Genomic DNA, 20,433 nt, shown 5'->3' on the forward strand with positions numbered 1-20,433 from the left:
TCAACTAAGCCAAAGAGGGACTGTTTTCTGGGAGAGTGCAACTTTATAATGGCCCTCAATGCTAAAGTAGATGAACATTTACTGAAATGCCTTAATTTTTATAAGTGAAAGATAACCAAATAAGAATTCATGTTAATTACACTTATTTATGCATTTTAATTTATTTTGGTTTTTGACGCATTTTAATTTAGCAAAATTTTTAATTCAATAAGCATTCACTGAATAGGTACTATAAGACAGCCTTCAGCTAAGGTACTCTGGAATAAGTAAACAACAAGAGGTTCTATGGTCTTCCAGCATTGCAAATCCCAGTAGGGGAACTGATCATAATATACAGAATCCCAGCTCATGAGTTACTGGGTCTGTGATCTCGCCTAAATCACTTAATTTCTCTAAGCCTCCATTTCTCAATATGTAAAATGGCAAGAATAATAGTCCTACTTTGCAGGATTGTTGTAAAAATTCAATGATATAAGTACAATTCCATATAAGAAGCACTTAATAAATACCAGTTGTTATTATTGTGATTTTTATTATAATATTTATTGAGCATAGAGGCATGGCGATGTGTGGTTTAATATACACACACATGAATACATTTTAGATACATGAATGCTCTTCAATGAATGAAGACAAGATTTCCAGTGTTACGATACTGGCTCAAACAATAAGGCTATGAAGACCTAGAGCTCGGGGTTTCTGTTTGTGGGAAAATAATCTTCAACTAAATGCATATACAATTATGGTGTCACATTAGGGACAGGATAAAAACAGCTAATGTCATTAAACACCTATTACGTGCCAGAAACTTAAAATATTTTTGGTTGGTTTCCACAGATGCCTTATAAAGTAAGTTGTAGTATCCCCATTTCAGAGAAATTAAAGAACTTGCCTAAAATCACAAAACTAAAAATTCATATTCCAAAGTATTTTAAACTATTTCATGTAATTTCTCAAGCTGAAGAGAATGCTATTTAAAACATGTGCAGAGGAAAACAGTGACACAGAATTGATTTATTCTGAAGGATAAAGAGAGAACTTCCTGGATCCATCTCTCTAAAAAGATCTTTTTAAAAATGTCAGTTTATATTTGAATTCACGCTATTTAAAACTTTTTCATTAGGATTCTAGTTGGCCTTTCTTAAATCCACATTTTGAGAAGGTAGACCTATTTCCTAGAGCAGTAACCTTTTGGAACATGCAACCTTTACTTGCTCTTTGGTGTGGATTATCTGTTTTCCTCATTAGTTTATTTCAGTTTTGTGAAATAGGTATGAAGATCTTACTTGGGGTGTGTGTGTGTGTGTGTGTGTGTGTGTGTGTGTGTGATATACATAAGGTGCACTTTTGCAGTTGACTTAAGAAGTTCCAGGCACAGGGCTCAGTTGGAAGAGCATGCAACTCTTGAGCTCAGTGTCCTGAAAACTAGCTCCACCTTGGATACAGAGATTACTTAAAAAAAAAAAAAAAAAGAGCAAACTTAAAAAAAAAAGTTGCAGGTGCAGCCTTACTCATCAGTGTTCTCAGGAGCCCCGGAACGGCACGCATGTCTTCAGAGGTTATCCACTCCACACCTGATGACTTGTGGAAGCTCTAAATAGCTTCATTTATCAACATGCATTCAGATTGTGTTAAACATTTATTAGATATTTGTTGAAATAAATTTACTGAGACTTTTGCTCCTGGCTCTGATGGAATTTATATCAGATTAACCCTCACTGAGTGCAATTCTACAGGCAGGAGACACACATAGTCAATAAGAAAACACAAGCAGTAAGAAAATAGCAGATGAAAGCCATCCAAACAGCAGTACTTGAGGGACCAAGAACCTGTATAGAAGCAAAATCCATCCAGCAGGGAGCCCTATATTTACTACCTTTTTTTCCCCCCTTTAGGGGATTTTCCAATTCAAAGGGAGATGCTTCGAGGCAGAGCAGAAAGTTGCAGCCCGGGAGTTGTAGCAATCAGGATAGGGACACACAAAAAAATATGGCTCAAATCTACTAAGGCAACCAGGACTTGAAGGGCCAAGACTCCGAAGCAAAAGAGAACTATAAAGGCATCTGCCACTTCCAAAGCTGCCTAAGTGTGGGATGAAAGGATACAAAGCTACTGGAATACACTGCCCTGGAGTCTGAAAAGCTGAGCAGAGAATGCAGGAGTGTCACAGGGGCGGAGGATAAAGAAACAGTGCAAAGACTCAGACACAGACGAGGAGTTCCAGTTAACTTGGGAGATTTTCAGTTGAGTCACTTGGGTCCCCCAAACAAACTTCTGCTTTTGCCTCAAGAGAGGGGGCAAACCATAAACAGACTGACTATCACAAAGCCTGAAAGCCAGGTCCTACTGTACCTGGGGGAATTTCCCCTGGAAAAGCTTTTGTTTGGCTCACACATTTGCTTTTTTTCATTTGCATGCTTTTAGGAGGGTCTGCACTCTCCGGTTTTACCGTCCCCACCAAACCCTTAGTGTCTCACAGTAAGCCTACATCACCCACAAAGTTACCTGCTTGAACCTGAAGGCATTTGCTACACACGTAAAAGCAGATGAGTGACAACAGCAGATTCACGCTGTAACATACACGTTGTGACGGTAGACACGGGGGGGAGCCATGGCACCCGCATGAAGGCAATACTAGCAGCGAGTGGATGAGACCATTCATGGGGACAATCAGTGGCTTAAGAGAGGATGTAAAGGGGCGCCTGGGTGGCACAGCGGTTAAGCATCTGCCTTTGGCTCAGGGCGTGATCCCGGTGTTCTGGAATCCCCTCATCGGGCTCCCTGATCCGCTATGAGCCTGCTTCTTCCTCTCCCACTCCCCCTGCTTGTGTTCCCTCTCTCACTGCCCCTCTCTCTGTCAAATAAATAAATAAAATCTTAAAAAAAAAAGAGAGAGAGGATGTAAAGGCTAAACTTACAAATCTCCTCTCTTTGGCCTCTCATTTGTCTATATAAAGACAGGATAACCATTTCTTTTCGTCCATTTATTCTTTTATAGTATTTTGTATTTATAAAACATTATGTAGTTTACAAATTTTATACATATACATTTTTTTTTCTTTTTGAGAGAGAGCGAGAGCACAAGCAGGGAGGGTCAGAGGAAGAGAGAGAGCGAGAGAAAGAGAATCTCAAGCAGGCTTCACGCAGGGCTGCATCTCAGGGCCTGGATCTCAGGACCCTGAGAGATCTTGACCTGAGCTGAAGTCAAGAGTTATACACTTAACTGACTGAGCCACCTGGGTCCCCCACAAATTACATCTTTATACATTCACTTTTACATAATCCTTAGGACAATAGGGCATTTTTGGATTTTGCTTTCCTTTGGAAAGTAGGTAACTAAAACTCAGAAGTATCAAGTCATTTGGCAGAATAGAGGTTTTGTGACATTTAACTGCATGCTTATTCCACCGCCTCTGGAAGCTCAACATTGAATTTTACCATAATATATACATACAAAATGTATTTACAAAAAAAAGTATTGTTCCCACCCCAATATTTGAGTAATATAAGAGATAAGACTAAAATTTTAGACCCTGGAATTAACACTAAGCCAAAGAATCCGGGGCGTCTGGCTGGCTCAGTCAGTTAAGCGTTTGCCTTTGGCTCAGGTCATGATCTCAGGGTCTGGGATGGAGCTCGCATTGGGCTCCTGCTCTGTGGGGAGGCTGCTTCTCCCTCTCTCTCTGCCTGTCGCTCCTCCTGCTGGTGCTCCCTCTGTGTCAAATAAATAAATAAAATCTTAAAAAAAAAAAAAAAAGAAGAAGAATCTGAAAGACAAGGTGAAAAATGGGTCCAAATGTTAACTGTTTGCTTTGTTCTCCCAAAAGTGTTTTAACAAAAGGAGGTATATGGTTTGTTTACTCTAATTCTTGTACAACTGCTATTTCAAGGACCAGAGTGTGCTTGATCTTTTCACTGGTAAGGTAAGGGGGTCCAGAGTCCAGGAAGGCATGCTACATGTTTGAAATGCAAAAAATGTGGTCATGGAGGGCACAGAGAAACTCTGAAATGGAAGCATTAGGGCAGGAGAAATGGAGGCACCTGTTGCTTTGCAAGGATAAAGCCAGGTGTCAAAAGTTAGGCTATCCAATCCCTGCCTTACCAAAGCTGTATTCATGGGAGACATCCACTGGCGGATCAGACCCTGACACTTGTATTTACAGAATCTAGTACAAACAAAAGTAAAAATCCTGCAGTGTGTCCAAACTGCCTGGCCAATCAACAGGGTAATGAGGAGGCAATGTTAGACACTGTCACTCATTGTCAAATAGAGTCAAGAAGTTTACTACAGGAAAACACGAAGCTGTTTCACAAGCCCAGATGTTACTGAACATTAGACAGTGGCATGACCTAATCAAGACAATTTAAATACACCTCCTTGTCTTAGCTTCTGTATATTTATTTGTAAAGTTATAGAAATGTTCTGGGATGTTTTGAAGAGCACACCAGACATTCATTAGTGTCTGCATCGCACGCTACAAAATGAGTGTAGCCATTTTTTTTTTTTTTTCTCACTGAACTTGACATGGCTCTGGGACAAATCAATGAGAGTCCCAACCTCCCCTGGCTTCAACATGTTTATTCCAGGGTTTTCTGGGAAGATTGCTTTTCCACTCTTCATGAATAGTTCATGTGGAACTCCAATGGAAACAAAGTGACATTTCTTATTACTGTTGGCTGTTGGGAAGCAATTGCAAAGGGAGTGCCTTGAAACAATTAGTCCTCTGTAACTGATTATTTAACAATGTGTATTTCCCAAGAGCTGTTTATCCTCAAAAGGAAGCAGCCAAGACTAAATATGTACTGTATCTAAGCAGACACCTGCACTGAACCCCTCTGGATGCTAAATAGGAATTCTCACAGAAGAAAATTAAAGGACCATTAATTTTCTATTCCAGTTGCAATGAACTTTGTATGTTTTGTGAGCAAAGAAACATATTCCATTTCTTATGATAACTCAAGGACTATTTTCATTTGGGAAAATTTCTGCATTAAAGAAAGCTTTAGTTTTGGGGCACCTGGGTGGCTCAGTCCATTAAGCGTCTGACTTGGGCTCAGGGCATGGTCTTAGGGTCTTGGGATCGAGCCCACATGGAGCTCTGCATTGGGTTCTACGCTCAGCATGGAATCTGCATGTCCCTCTTGCTCTCTCTCTGCCCCTCCCTCCACTCGTGCTCTCTCTCTCAGATAAATAAATCAAATCTTTTTAAAAAAAGGCTTTAATTTTAAAACTAAAATTCAACATATAAAATGAGATACATGGAAAGCAAGGAAGGAAGAAAGGAAAGAAGGAAGAAAGAAGGAAAGAGGGAGGGAAAGAAAGGGGAAAGAAAAGAAATACTATTTTTCTGTATTAAAAGATGTGTTTTGTGTTCAAAGCACTCTAGTGGTCACCAAAAAGCAATAAAAATGTAGAAGAAACTGTTTCCACCTTTGAGTTACTTATTTCCCAGCCACTTGGCTGTTTGAAGACATGGGGCTAGGAATAAAAATGATTTTAACCAGCTGATCTTAAATTTGAACACAGCTATATATTTTTAGCTACAGATTCCATGTTGTGACTCCCTTCTCTGAAATAGTGAGTGGTTCAAAAACTGCCAGGGAACATCTCGGGAACATCTCGAGACCAGATGCTTGTATAAACGAACATGTAAAAGCCAGTTACAGAGAGACAGTCAAACAGGACTCCGAACAATGTGGTCTCATAACTCACATACTGAGAAGTGTCATATCCCAATACTATGTAAAGTTCTGCTCCCTTGCCAGCTTATGCATTCCAAGAATGCATTTCAGTTTTTGGAAAGGCTCTTCTATGTATATGAATCTTCTCCAAAAACTTGTTTTCCAGCATCTTTAAGAAGCTCATGCCTGATATTGCTGGCTACCCTTATTATCCTACATAGTGAGAAAGCCCTAGAAGAAAATCTGCAATAAATGCTGTATTTAAGTCTGAATCTGACTTGTTCAGGTTAAAAATAGAAAATACTTTAGAATGTAATTAGGCTAGGCTTGATATGCAAAATGTTTAATGAGTGTGGCACAGACACTGACCAATCAAAATGGCTGCAGGTCTAGAGATGGAGTTAGGTTCCTGGAGGCTGCCTGTCTGGCCAAGCATTAGTTTTTTAGCTGCTGGAAGTCTGGGGATGCTCCTAGCTTAAGTGGCTAGAAGCCGGACACATGCACAGAGTTAAAACACTAGCTATTTCAACACTTTAACAAATGATAGAGTTGGAGCAGTGCCTACCAGCTGAGTATCAAGCCTGGTGATTACTCCCATTATCGTTACACACTTTGGATATACCTTGGACTAAACAGTCGAAGAAAGCTGTGATGTATAAACATTTGCACAAATCTTAGAAATAACAAACTCAATTCACTTAAAAAAAATAAGGTTCTTGGATTAATGGATCAGGGAATTAGAAAAATATTAAACATACTAAACGTGATCCCTTATGAATTTCTTGTGGAGTATACAGAGACATTGGTTAGATAATAGAAACCAAGGATATGCATAATAAACTGAGGCTATACAGATGAAGTATCCCAGTGGTTTGACAAGAGCTGTCTTTGGCCTTGCCCAAACTTACATGAAAGAACAAGAAAATTTAGAAAATATATACAACAGACATCGATTACATTTGCCTACATACCACTACTGCACCTCTTTTATTGATAAAAGCATTCTTTCCTCTGCTGGGAATTCCACTCTATGTGGTTTTTGTAAGATCAATTGGACCAATTCAACTCCTTCTACCAATGGAGTCTGCTCATGACCCAGGCCTGGCCAGAGTACCTGTCACCATGTGACTGGTTTCTGCATTGTCTGTGATCCGAGGTGAGGGTAATTAAAGTCCTACATAGGATTTTCTTATTGGGGAATAAGCTCCTTCAGTGCTAGAGCCAGACAGTTGGTAGGAGGTGAGTCTTGCACTGGTGGTGGCCACCATGGTCAATAAGAGTATTAAGCAATAAAAATAATAGCAGACATATTTAGAATAATTTTTCTAACCTCACTTTGCATTTGTATCCATCAAGCGTTATAAAGTACTACATATACATTTTTTTAAATGCTCAAATATATTAGAAGCTCCACTTTGAATCTTCAGAGAGTGATAAGAAATTCCTGATAATATTTCAAGTGATTAGGATACCCTTTTTTGAAGTAAAAATAAACTACTAGGACTATACACACACACACACACACACACACACACACACACACACACACAAAGCTTTTGCATAGTGAAAGAAACTATCAACAAAATTAAAAAAAAAAAACAATCTACTGAATGGGAGAAGATATTTGCAAATGATATATTGAATAAGGGGTGGAGGGATGGGGTAACCGGGTGATGGGTATTAAGGAGGGCACGTGATGCGATGAGCATGGGGTGTTATACACAACAAATGAATCACTGAACACTACATCAAAAACTAATGATGTACTGTATGTTGGCTTATTGAACTTAATACAAAAAAATGGGCAGAGGACTTGACTAGATATTTCTTCAAAGAAGACATACAGATGACCAATAGACACATGAGAAGATATGTAACATCACTAATCATCAGGAAAATGCAAATCAAAACCACAGTAAAATATCACCTTATACCTGTCAGAATGGCTGCAATCAAAAAGGAAAGAAATAACAACTGTTGGAGAAGATGTGTAGAAAAAGGAACCGTCATATGCTGTTGGTGGGAATGTAAATTGGTACAAACACTGTGGAAAACACTAAGGAGGTTCCTCAAAAAATTAAAAATAGAAATAACATATGACCCAACAAATCCACTTCGGGTATTTACCCAAAGAAAACAAAAACACTAATTTGAAAGCTAAATGCACCCCTATGTTTATTGCAGCATTACATACAATAGTCATGGCATGGAAGACCTACGTGCCCATTGATGGACAAATGGATAAAACAAGGAGATACTATGCCGCCTTAAAAAAGGATGAAATTATGCCATCTGTGACAACATGGATAGACCTAGACAGTACTATGCAAAGTGAAATAAGGCAGACTATGAAAGATAAATGCCATATGATTCGACTTAAATGTGGAATCTAAAAAAACAAACAAATAAACAAACAAAAAGGAGAATCAGACCTATGAATATAGAGAACAAACTGATGGCTGCCAGAGGGGAGGGCAGTGGGAGGATGGGCAAAATGGGTTAAAGGGAGTGGGAGATACAGGCTTCCAGTTACAGAATGAGTAAGTCACAGCATAGAGAACACAGTCAATGATACTTTAGTCATGTTGTATAGTGACAGTAGCTACATTTGTGAGCATAGCATAACGTATAGAGATGCTGAATCACAATGTTGGACACCTGAAACTAAGGTGAAGACACGAGGCGGTTTATAAACCAAATGCTAGTGAAATCAGATTTTTAGGTGTTTTTTTCCTTTTAGGAATGATTCATTGAGCACTGATACCAGGAATGTACTAATGAGCCAGAGTGATACAGAAACTCATTGCTTCAATAGTGCCACAGAGATGGAATGAAGCTCATTACATGTGGGTTTGACATGTTTTTAGTTTTTATACTTAGCTTTAAGTTCCTCTAAGAAATAGACCATAACAATTTCTTTTATATCTCCCCACGAAATATCATTTAATGCCCTTTTTTTTTTTTTTAAGATTTTATTTGTCAGAGAGAGAGAGCACAAGCAGGGGGAGCAGCAGGCAGAGGGAGAAGGAGAGCCCAACGCAGAACTCGATTCCAGAACCCTGGGATCATGACCTGCGCAGAAGGGAGACACTTAACTGACTGAGCCACCCAGGCGTCCTGCAACAATTCTCTTTTACTAATAAACCTCCATAAGAGCTAACAGACTTTTTCTGTGTACGTGGTTGGATAGGTTACAGTGGCTACCATTTTAACCTTAAGGTTTACGTATCTTTAATTGCTGCTGAGTGGTTCAGTCACTGATTTCAGGTGTCTGACCTCCATTGAATCCCACGTGATTCCTCTCTAAGCAGTCCGTTTCTTGACCATCTTCCAATCCACCAAGTTTGCTACTTACTTTCTGCCTAGAAACTGCTCCATACTTTTTACTATTTTTAGCTCAAGCTTTCAACCCATTTTTCTCAGCAAATGTCCTTGCTTCCTGACTTTTAGAGAAAAGAGAGGGCATTAGATACAAATTCCAACTTTCCACACTTCTAGCTTTAAAATGGTTTTTCCATGTTTACTTTTTCTTCCCTTCTTCCCTAGCCTCAGAGAGTGAAACATCTCTCCTCCACCCTCTATCACATCTGTTTTTCCTGCCCTGTCTGTGATCTGGCCACAGAAAAGTCTCTCCTCCACTTGTCAATTTCTCCTTCTTTGTTGGTTCTTTTCACAAGTAAAGAAAACAAAACAAAAATCTCCTTTGAACCAACCAGTCAAAAGTCCTTCCTAAGATATTCCTTTCTCTCTATTCTCCATTAAACTTCATGAATAAAAGTATTCCTTATGTGTAAAGTACTGTACAATTGCTTTATATTTGTTATGCCACTTAATTAAATCACACCATAATCTTAAATAGTATTTATTCCCATTCCGCAGATGAAGAAAGTAGAAAGTAGAAAAGAATTTGTATCCATTACTCAGCTGAAGTCAACCAGATAAGATCGGTTGGTGGAGTCAGGATCACCCTCTACTACTAGACCAGCAGTTCTCAAACTGTGGTCCCGAGACTGGCTGAATCAGCATCCTCTGGGAACTTGTTAGAAAAGCAAACTCTCGGGTCTGCCCAGATCCACTGTGTCAGAAAGTCTATGTTTCAGCCAGCCGTCCACGTGATTCTGATGCAAACCACAGATGGGGAGCACTGCACTAGACCACACCGCCCTCAGTTCTCATCCTATTTATCTTTGCTACACTTGACACAGTTAGCAGTTGTTTCCGTTTGAAGCTTTCTTTTCTACCAGCAACTCTAAACTGTCCTAACCTGGTACCCTTTCATTAATAATCTCTTTCACTAGCCCTCTGCCAGTACCTACCTACTAAAATATCGGTAGCCTTTTTTAAAAAAAATATCTTTTCTTTTTTTTTTAAGATTTTATTTATTTGACAGAGAGGGAAAGCACAAGCAGGGGTAGTGGCAGGCAGAGGGAGAGGGGGAAGCAGGCTCCCCGCTGAGCAGGGAGCCTGATAAGGGACTCTGATTCCAGGATTCTGGGATCATGACCCAAGCTGAAGGCAGATGCTTAACCAACTGAGCCACCCAGGCACCCCTAAAATATTGGTAGCTTTACTAATATCTCCCACATCTTACCAACATACCAACCTTACTACATATTTCCTAGAACCCTGTGCTGGATGTGATCATGTTGACTAAAGGTGTTGCTGCCCAGTCATTTGCCTGAGCCAGGAGCTGGTTTGTTTGTTTCTTTTCTTTCCTTCTGATTTTATTTATTTATTTATTTACTTATTTGAGAGAAAGAGGGGGTAGAGAGAGAGTGCGTGAGCAGGGGTGGAATAGAGAGGGAGGGAGTGTCAAGGGGAAAAGAATCTCAAGCAGACTCCGAGCTCCCACAGAGCCCGATCCCACGACCCTGAGATCCTGACCCGGGCCAAAACCGACTGAGCCACCCAGGCGCCCATTTCTAAATGATGTTGTTCTTTCATACTCTACATTCCTACATTTTACCGGCAAGCCAAATTTCATTCATAGTTACCTTTACATTCTCAAACCTGTCACTACTCTTTACTCTCAGGTATGCTGCCAGAGCATTATAGGCTGGGATAGGATAGTAGCCCACCTAACTGGAGCTGTTCCACATTTCAATACCTTCCTGTTTCCAGCTATCCCTCTAAAAAGTAGTACGAACATGTCATTCCTAATCAAAATTTTAAAAACTTAAAAACTCACAAAATATAAAAAACAAAACAAAAAACCCCCAAAACTCCAACTCTGATGGCTTCCCACTGCTTAAAAGCTGAAGTTTAACATCCCATCCCAAACATGGTAACATGGCATGGAGGGAACCCACCCTTGTCTGCTTCTGCTCCCTGCATTACCTTCCTAACTGCAAAGCTTTTGCTTTTCTTCTTCCCACCCCCACACCAGCTCTTTGCTAAATCTCGGCAAGATGGATGACTTTCTCTTTGCACTGCCCAGGCCAATGCTGTTTTTCTGCCTGAAATACCCATTGCTAACCATACACTCTTCACTTAGTTAATCAACATTAAAGGTGTCACAAACTCATAGGCAGGTGAAATGAATGAATAAAGTCTACCACGTGTAATAAGGTCACATGCCCCATCTAAAGGGGGCAGCATCTACTTAGGGCTGGAGAATTGCTGCCAAGCAAGTCCTGCCATTAAAGAAAAGCCAAATATTCAAGTTTTTATGTGAATTTTCTCAATTTTAGAAGTTTGCAGCACATATTAAACAATTTAAAACACTGTTCTGTGTACTGCTGTGTGTCCACCAAATAAAATACATCTGCAGGCTGTCAGTGTGGACCTTGCTGCAAGTTCCACTAGGCCCTAGGGATTCAAAGGTGATCGGACAGGGCCTCTGACAGGAGTGGCTCACCTCTGGGGCTCATCTCCAATGCCGGCACAGGCAGGAGTAAACAGGTCCTTCACTCCGCTCTTACAACATTTTGTTTGCACGGCACCTGCCACAGTGTACTCTCACCAGTGACTGTTTACTCTCTTGAATCATCACATTCTCGAGAAGCAGTGCTGTCACCTTCATCCTGGTACTGGTAGCACTAACACAATGTGCTAGCAGTAGGCACTTGATCCTCACTGTGGCTATAAAGAGATGTCTGTGCATCTACTTGTATCAACCTGATGCCAAACTTTCAAGTTACTTTGTGTTTTTGCCCTTCCGAAATCCATATTATGATTTGATTAGGCACCTTGCTGGAAAATAAGGTGTCACTAAATAAATCGTCTCCTTAAAATTAAACCGAAATATGCTTTGAGTCTTATTTTAGTTGTATGCTATCATCCTAATAGGTTTTTCTACACATGTTCCTTGCAAGATGGTGGTCAAAATAAGGACTGTTTAGAGATATCTTTGGTAAATTCAAGAAATTATTTTGGTCCAGGACAGACCTTTTCACTTTGGAAAATAAGGAAAATGAGTTCATTTGTTCCATTTGTTAATTTCAGGGTGCAACTTTTTTCCATTTTAACAAAAGCACTAAAAAAGTCAGCTTTAATTTTTGCTACAGTTATATAATTTCTAGTTATGCTATCCAAGCACGCTCACAAAACTAATTTAAGCTGGTCATTGCCAGACTTAGAGGCTGTCAATCATTTTTCAGTGAGCCAAAACACTCTCATTTCACTAAACACCAGACTTAAGACTGGACTATTAAACACTGGTGTCTACTTCACTCCTCAATTGGCCTAACTTCTAGATACAGCCACTGCCCAAATACATGCATAGGTCCTCCATGGCTACTGTCTGAAAAGTTTATAAACATCAATTTCCTAGTTAGACTTCTCTAAATAAAAGAGGATAAACATTTTATATCTTCCCTATCTGTATAATCAGCAAGTTAGAAGCCCAACCATATTTCACTTACCAAAGAGTAAGCCCCCCATCATTTTATTCGACAACTCTGCATGATGTGGTGTTTAAGAATTCATCTATGAGTTGACACTTGATTCCTTGACATTGAAACTCCATGCCCTGTGTTCACTAGGATACATGTGTGCCATTAATAACTAAATTGTAAGCTTACCTGTAGACTGTTGAAAATGACAAAGAGGACCAACATCCAGAAGTGTCTGTAAGCCATGTGCAGGCCTCCCCAAAGCCATGTCACAGATATCAGGCCAAAGAGATATAAAACCAGTGGAATTTCTACAAATAAAAAAAAAATTTTTTTTTGAGCTTTGGTATACTGCATAGTCACACACACAGATGCATATTGGCTCTTTTCTTATGATACTCTGTATGCCGAAGTACCCATTTTGAAGGAACAACCTTGGAAATCCCATTCTTAGGCCAGAGAAGAGAAGGCACATTGCTGAGTCTACATTCTTTCTGTTTTGCTGGTAGGCTGGGGGTGGGGGGGTGGGGGTGGGGGAGAATGAGAACTGTTCCTCTCCTAGACTACCACCTGCTGGACTATTTAGGAAGTGCCATGAACAACTACATAGATGCAATCACATTTCAATCCCAGGTAAATTCCTTTGAAGAGCTTGCCACCAGAAAATGGGAGGCAGTGGCGTGCTCCTGAAATTAGTGTAGTCTAACCCAACATTTTATTTATTTATTTACTTACTTATTTGTTTGTTTATTTATTTTAAAGATTTTATTTATTTACTTGACAGAAAGAGAGAGGGAGCACAAGCAGGCAGAGTGGCAGGCAGAGAGGGAGAGGGAGAAGCAGGCTCCCTGCTGAGCAGAGAGCCTGATGCGGGGCTCAATGCCAGGACCCCAGGATCATGACCAGAGCTGAAGGCAGACACAGACGCTTAACCAACTGAGCCACCCCGGTGCCCCTAACCTGACATTTTAAAACAGAAATGATATAGTTTATGTATCATGTAAAAGCATATACTCATCTCTTTTTTTCTAAACAGAAAAGACACCAAACTTTACAGCTAACGTTAGAGCAAAGATGAAGTGATGGGTTTCCTATTGTCAACGCTAAGTTTACTCTCTCCATTTTTTCTCATGCAATTTATTTCAGTAGTTTTCAGGACAGATTTCTTCAGGGCCAAGGACTTCATTACCCTTTTCATTGGTCTTTGACATGTGTATTACAGAATAATAACCTTAAAAAGGGGATTTTTAACATTGAAATAACAAGCTATATAAGGTTTGGAAAGTGAATCAGATCACAGCAGCCGCAAATAAGCACATTCCAAGCTGTTGAAAGACATCAGGATGGACTGCATCACTCACAACACTTAGAACAGATCTCAAGGTCCATATATGCCCACCGTTACCAATTACTGCATGGCATCTACGTGCATTCTGGAAATCAGAACAATTAAATAACCCAACTTTAGCAATTAAAAAATTTTATTTTGAAACATTCTCAAACTCACAGAAGAGCTGCCAGTATAGTATGGCAACAAAGGTTTTTTTTCTTACTGAACCACTTAAAAGTTGCCAACTGAATCCTGCATCACCCTCTGAATACTATATTTTTTAATATATTTTTTAAAGTAACATTTTAAAAAATTATTATTTCTTTTTTTAGTAATCTCTATACCCAAGATGGGGCTTGAACTCGGAACCCCCAGATCAAGAGTTGCACGCTTTTCTGATTAAGCCAGCCAGGTGCCCCCATACTTTACTTCTTTTTTGTTTGGTTTTTCCTGTCCGAATACTTAAAAAAAAAAAAAAATTATTTATTTGAGAGAGGGAGGGAGCGGCAAAGGGAGAGGGAGAGAAACAGAAACTCAAGCAGACTCTGCACTGAGCCTGAAGCCCAATATGGGGCTCGATCTCACGACACTGAGATCATGACTGGGGTGGAAACCAAGAGTCAGGTGCTTAACTGCCTGAGCCACCCAAGCGTCCCTCCTGTCTGAATACATTAATGTATATTTTCTACAAAGATATTCTCCTACATAAGCACAATGGGACCATCAAATCAGGAAATTAAAGCTGATCTATTCCTGCCATCCTCAGATCCCAATCAATATTGGTCCATTGTTTCCATTAGCTCCTCTGTAGCAGAAAGGTCCAGCTGACGTTCTTCTGCAGTTTCCTTTAATCCCAAACACCGAATCTGTGTGTGCTTGGCTTTCAAGACTGACAACTTTTGAAGATTACCAGCCAGTTTTTCCTGTAAAGTGTCCTTAAATTGGAGTTCATCTGATGTTTGCCTGTGATTCAGATTATAAAGTTTGGCAGAAATCACAGAAGGGAGGCTGGGCTCCTTTTACAGCATTCGGTCAGGTAGCGCACAAATTCAATTTGTCCCACTACTTAGGCTGCTCATTCAGGTGACTTCATTAAGGTAGTGACTGCAGATGTTTTCCACTGTGAAGTTAGTCTGGTTTCCTTTGTGGTTACTATTTGTGTGGGATTACTTTAAAACTGGAAAAATACCCTTTCCCTTATCAGATGTTTGATTTACTCATTTATCTATTTTTAAAATATGGAGTCAGAGATTCTCGATGTATTTAATGGGTTATTGTCCATTATTTTCATGCGAATGCCCCAAATTATCCTAAGTTTGACTTATTAGAGCCCCTGTGACTTTTGTTATGTCCTCATCATTCTGTAAGCACTTCCTTGATTTCTGGCCCAATAAGATGTTTCAAACTCATCTTGTGCTTTCCCTGATCCAGTTCTGGCTTCTTTTTGGGGAGAATGGCATTTAGAAACCAAGACTGGGTGCTAGGTATGCTCATGATTACTGGGGTGTTTCTGCCCCAAAGCCCTCTCAGTAGGTAGAGCTAGAGAATGTATGAAGGTACACATGTGAGCACACATGCATTTACATCTAGGTCACTGGATTGATTTCTATGTAATGAACATCCTTAGGTCACACCAATACTTCTAATTTCAATCCAGCACCACAGGGTTCATTCTAATTTTCTTCCTTTTATTTTTGTAAATCTCTTCTCTGTTGTTAAGAAATCAATTTCTCGGGACGCCTGGGTGGCACAGCGGTTAAGCGTCTGCCTTCGGCTCAGGGCGTGATCCTGGCGTTGCGGGATCGAGCCCCACATCAGGCTCCTCCGCTATGAGCCTGCTTCTTCCTCTCCCACTCCCCTGCTTGTGTTCCCTCTCTCGCTGGCTGTCTCTATCTCTGTCGAATAAATAAATAAAATCTTAAAAAAAAAAAAAAAGAAATCTATTTCTCATTATTCTTAATGTATTTACCTATTTGATCAACTGCCCTATTTGATTGTAACCAGTCTCCCGGGGCCGTCCTCCCTTCCTTTGCACACATGGGTTCTGACACCTTATGCGGGGCTGTACCCCACCCCTCACACAGATGCCCCCCTTACAATGAACAGGGTTCCCACATTCCATACTTTAACACCTTTCTGTGGATTGTAACTGTGAGAATGGCTTTAGGATGGGAATCTTTGGAAAGGGAAGGGAAAGGAAAAACACTGGAAGAGAAAGGAAAGAAAGGGAATGGGGGAGGGGAGGAAGAATAGGGAACCTGAGCATTCCTTTTTTTGAGGAGCAAAAAGCCTTTAAAAGGGCACTATGCTGGTATCTTCCCAAATAGACCCTTCATAAAAATTTAAAATTGTCTGAGTTATTATTATAACTTCACAGAGAAATAATAATATAAGACACAGTTTGGGGTACCTGGGTGGCTCAGTCAGTGAAAGGTCTGCTTTCAGCTCAGGCCATGATCCCAGGGTCCTGGGATCGAGCCCTACTTCAGGCTCCCTGATCCGTGGGGAACCCGCTTCTCCCTCTCCCTCTGCCTGTCACTCCTCCTGCTTGTGCTCGCTCTCCCTCTCTCTCTGTCAAATAAATAAATAAAATCTTAAAAAAAAAAGACAGTTTATACAGATGAATAATTCCTTTGTCATTAATGCCTTACAGCTGGACAGGAGAGAATATATTAAAATTTATTTCAACTTTATAAAAATTAATTTTTGTTCAATGAAATCATACAATTTGATAAAGGGCGAGAGGCTCATTTTTACTTATGACAAGATACCCTAATATTTAGGAAACCTCCTATACTATGCTCATTAAATTTTTTAAAGATTAGATATCAAGTCTGGCAATTGCGTTCTTTGTTCCCACTGTGTAAGTACAAAATTCTATTTATGGCTCTGTGCAGAGTACAAAAGGACATGCGTATTTTGCATGAACAACTAGGAACCCAATTTTCAAAATTTGGCCTGCATGTTCCTCTAAAGTGCCTAGAGCCAAACAAGTACTGTGTGCTGACAAAGCTCAGTGGGAGAGCCAAGAGAGCAAACTGGGACTGACTACAAACACCCATGGCCTAGGTTTCTCTGGAACTGCGCAGAAAAGTGTGGTAGCTTGGCACCCCAGACCAGAAACTCTGCAAGGAAGAAAGCCAGTCATAAATAACTCAGCGTACTTCACAACAGACCCCAGGCTGGTTTTCCAGCAATCCAACAAGGATGAGCACACAATTTCAGATGGAAGATACATATCCAGAGGCACATCCAGATTTTGTGGGCCTGAAGTTTATAAAACTTGCAGAGGCTTCTTGAAAAAATAAGAATTGCCAAAGCAAAATTAGGTACTGAATCTTGGAGGGAAGGGACCCGTGCAAGGGAGAGGCCCTAAAACTTTCACTTCATCAGCTTTATGGCCAATCCACCTCTGAGGGGGTACCTTCATCCTCTCTGGGGTGTAGAGTAACTGACCACAGGAAAAGGGCTGTCGGGAGTGAGTGGTGGTGATGAAGGGGGAGGGGCGTGTTGTTTAACAGCTACTGCGAATTCCATTTGGCAAACTGAAAATTAATGCTGCACTTAATGAAAATCATTTCAGTTTCCTATTTCACGAGCTGACATTTCACCTTTGGTGAACTACTACTAACTTTTCTGTTGTCTATATAAGTCAATGCTTCCAGAAGCAGGCATCTATAACTGGCAACATTAGAAACTCACATTGAGGGGTGAATTAGTTAGAAAACGGAATTTCAGTGGTTCTACGTACTTTCACCATAAACATCTTTGCTGCAAGCATTTTTGGGGCAAACATTTTAGCCATGTAACTCCCTGCCCATTAAGCAATTTTGCCATAAAAAAATAAAAGAGATAACTGGTTGACGGTTTGGTTCATTTCTCCACTGACACAGTACTCCCAGTTTATACAAATCTTAGCCCTCTATACACTGGCACTGAGTTTTGAACCCACATTTCCCACAGAACTTTGGAATGTCTGTCAACGAACATGTGACAATCTGCCAAGAACAACCAACAGTGTAGAAGGCTTTCACAATGCACTTCAAAGCTCAGTTACAAACATGCATCCTAGTATTTGGAAAAACCAGTAACTAAACTCTGTTAATGAAGGAAGAGATTTTAGTGAAATAAGAAAAAGGGTGATGCTGAACAAGGAGATGAATCAACAAACAAACCAACAAAAGCATAATACTATGAATGAAAGACTTGGAAGACAAATGCTTAGGTGCAATCCACAAAATAAAACTAGTTATCTGTGCAGGGAGTCTACACATGTTTAAATGTATTCAGGGGTGCCTGTCTGGCTCATCAGTAGAACACGGAGCTCCTGATATTAGGGTTGTGAGTTCAAGCCCCATGTTGGGCATGGAGCCTACTAAAAATAAATGAATGAATGATTGAACGAATTAATTAATTAATTAATTAAAAAAATGTATCCAAATATTTTGTGTTTCACAATAAAGTCTCTTTAATTTTGTTATTCATTTTTCATATTCCATTATGTTCTTTTTAATGAATCTCCTCTTTTATTTTTCTTGACTTTCTCTCTTAAGACCAAATTGCCTTATGGCCTATTAGTTATGTGGTGAAAATGTTTGCAGTGAAAATGCTTGTTATTGTATATACATATGATGGAATATTACTCAGCCTCAAAAAGGAATGAAATTCTGACATATGCTGCAACATGGATGAATGCTGAAAACATTATGTTAAATAATATAAGCCAGACACAAAAGGACAAATATTGTATGATTCCACTTTTATGAGGTGCCTCAAGTAGGCAAATTCATCCAGACAGAAAGTAGAAGAGAAGTCACCAGGGGCTAGGAGAAATCGGGAATAGGAAGTTTTGTTTATTGGGCACGGAGTTTACACTTGAATTGATGAAAAACTTCTGGCAATGGACAGTGGTGATGGGTGCACAATATTGTGAATGTACTTTTTGCCACTGGATTGTAAGCTTGAAAATGGTTAAAATGGTAAATTTTGTGTTATGTACATTTTACTACAATTTTTTTTTTTTTTTTAAAGGCCATGCTAAAAAAGGCAGGCTTGTGTTAAGATGAAGTTCTATGACAGGGAGAAAAAAAAAATCCTCAAAGTACTTAATTTAAATACTTAAATTAGCAAGGAGTCATTAATGTGAAAAACAAAGTAGTTTGAAAAGGTTTTAGTGAAAGAAATTACTTGTGGAAAGGAAAAAAAATCAGCAAGTGGATGTGTCATTTAGTACTGCTATCATTAAGAAAGTCTACTTATGGGATTTTGTAGATTCCATTGAGAATACATAAAATCTCTTTAGTTTTTAGTGGAAAATATTATTTCAATGAATTTAATTGCCACTTTTAAAGAAAGTATGGTGCTGTATTATTTCTTCTCTTTGTAACTGCAGCCCCGGCTTTATTGCTATGCGCCAGTGACAACAATAATGGCTTTATTATGGAAATCACACCTCATTTACATGAGGCTGAAATTTATTCTGTGTTTACAATCTTCTAAAGTACTTGTTTTAATTTTACCTCACTGACCTTCTGCTTCTAACAATTTGGACGTGCTACTAAAACAAACTCATCAACGTAAAACAAGGAGCACAGCTGTGAAATAATGTGTAGGTTTAAGATATTTATGGGGCTATTTCCAACAACGGGCATGCATTATTTTTAAATGAGAAAAAAAAAAGGTAATTGAAAAAAAGGTTTCAAAAGGCCTCATTTTTAAATTATGGGCCTCTATTCTAAAATCAACAGATACTTGGGTACAAAGAAGTCAGAGAATCTGCCCCGTTTCTTGGTGAGACTATATTAATTGTGTTCTTAAGCTTTCTTAGCAAGGGTTAACACTAACCCCACAATGCATAGTCACCTGCTAGTGTTCTCAGCAAATAAACCTACAGTCATAGAAGAACACAACAGGACACAGATTTCACAGAACTGCCAAATCAGCGTTAGGATACTATGGGTGGAAGAGAGAACAAATCTACAAACATCTACAAATGCATCTGGAGACAGGAGCCACAGGACTCAGATAGGTTCCCCGTTCTCCAGATGGGTTTTCGGAGCTCTCGAATGTTTGCTGTAGCAGGCTAGATTTTGTATCTCTGCTCTCCACTATGTACCAGGTTCTTTATTTCACCATCCTTACTAAATTTATAATCTCCATAGTGACTTTCTTTCAATAAGCACTTTAGGGACAACAACTTCCAAATGTGCACCTCCATCTCTCCTGAGCTCTAGAACTCCAGGCCTGGAGACCCCCAAAGCATCTCAGGCTCAGTTCATCCGAAGCCGAATTCACTATCTTTCCTCTTAAACTTTCTCTTCCTTCAGAGCCCTACTAGTACCCCCATTCCCATAGATTGACCCCATGCCTCCTTGCCCCCCGTATGCTGTACCACGTGGGGAATGTGGGGAGAAACCACACACAGAAAGCAGTCGGCACAGAGCCTGGCACAAAGCACATGTTCAATAAGCTTCACTACTATCATTCTTCTTCTCATGACCATCATGACTTTAGTCAAGCTCAGGAAATAGCGCGTGGCTATACACAGCGCTTCTTGTATATCTGAGGAGCCCAAAAATCACGCAATAA

At 39.8% G+C, this 20,433-nt stretch overlaps 1 protein-coding gene across 1 annotated transcript in view; it reads right to left on the reverse strand.

Annotated features, from left to right (window-relative positions):
* Positions 1–20,433, reverse strand: part of ADGRV1 (adhesion G protein-coupled receptor V1) — a 471,428-nt gene that overhangs the window by 48,452 nt on the left and 402,543 nt on the right. The window contains exon 86 of the mRNA XM_008700836.2: positions 12,705–12,826. Coding sequence (XP_008699058.2) covers positions 12,705–12,826 — 122 coding nt within the window. The remainder of the gene's footprint in view (positions 1–12,704; positions 12,827–20,433) is intronic.

Source organism: Ursus maritimus, unplaced genomic scaffold (assembly GCF_017311325.1).
Source record: "Ursus maritimus isolate PB19 unplaced genomic scaffold, ASM1731132v1 scaffold_5, whole genome shotgun sequence".
NCBI classification, from domain to species: Eukaryota; Metazoa; Chordata; class Mammalia; order Carnivora; family Ursidae; genus Ursus; species Ursus maritimus.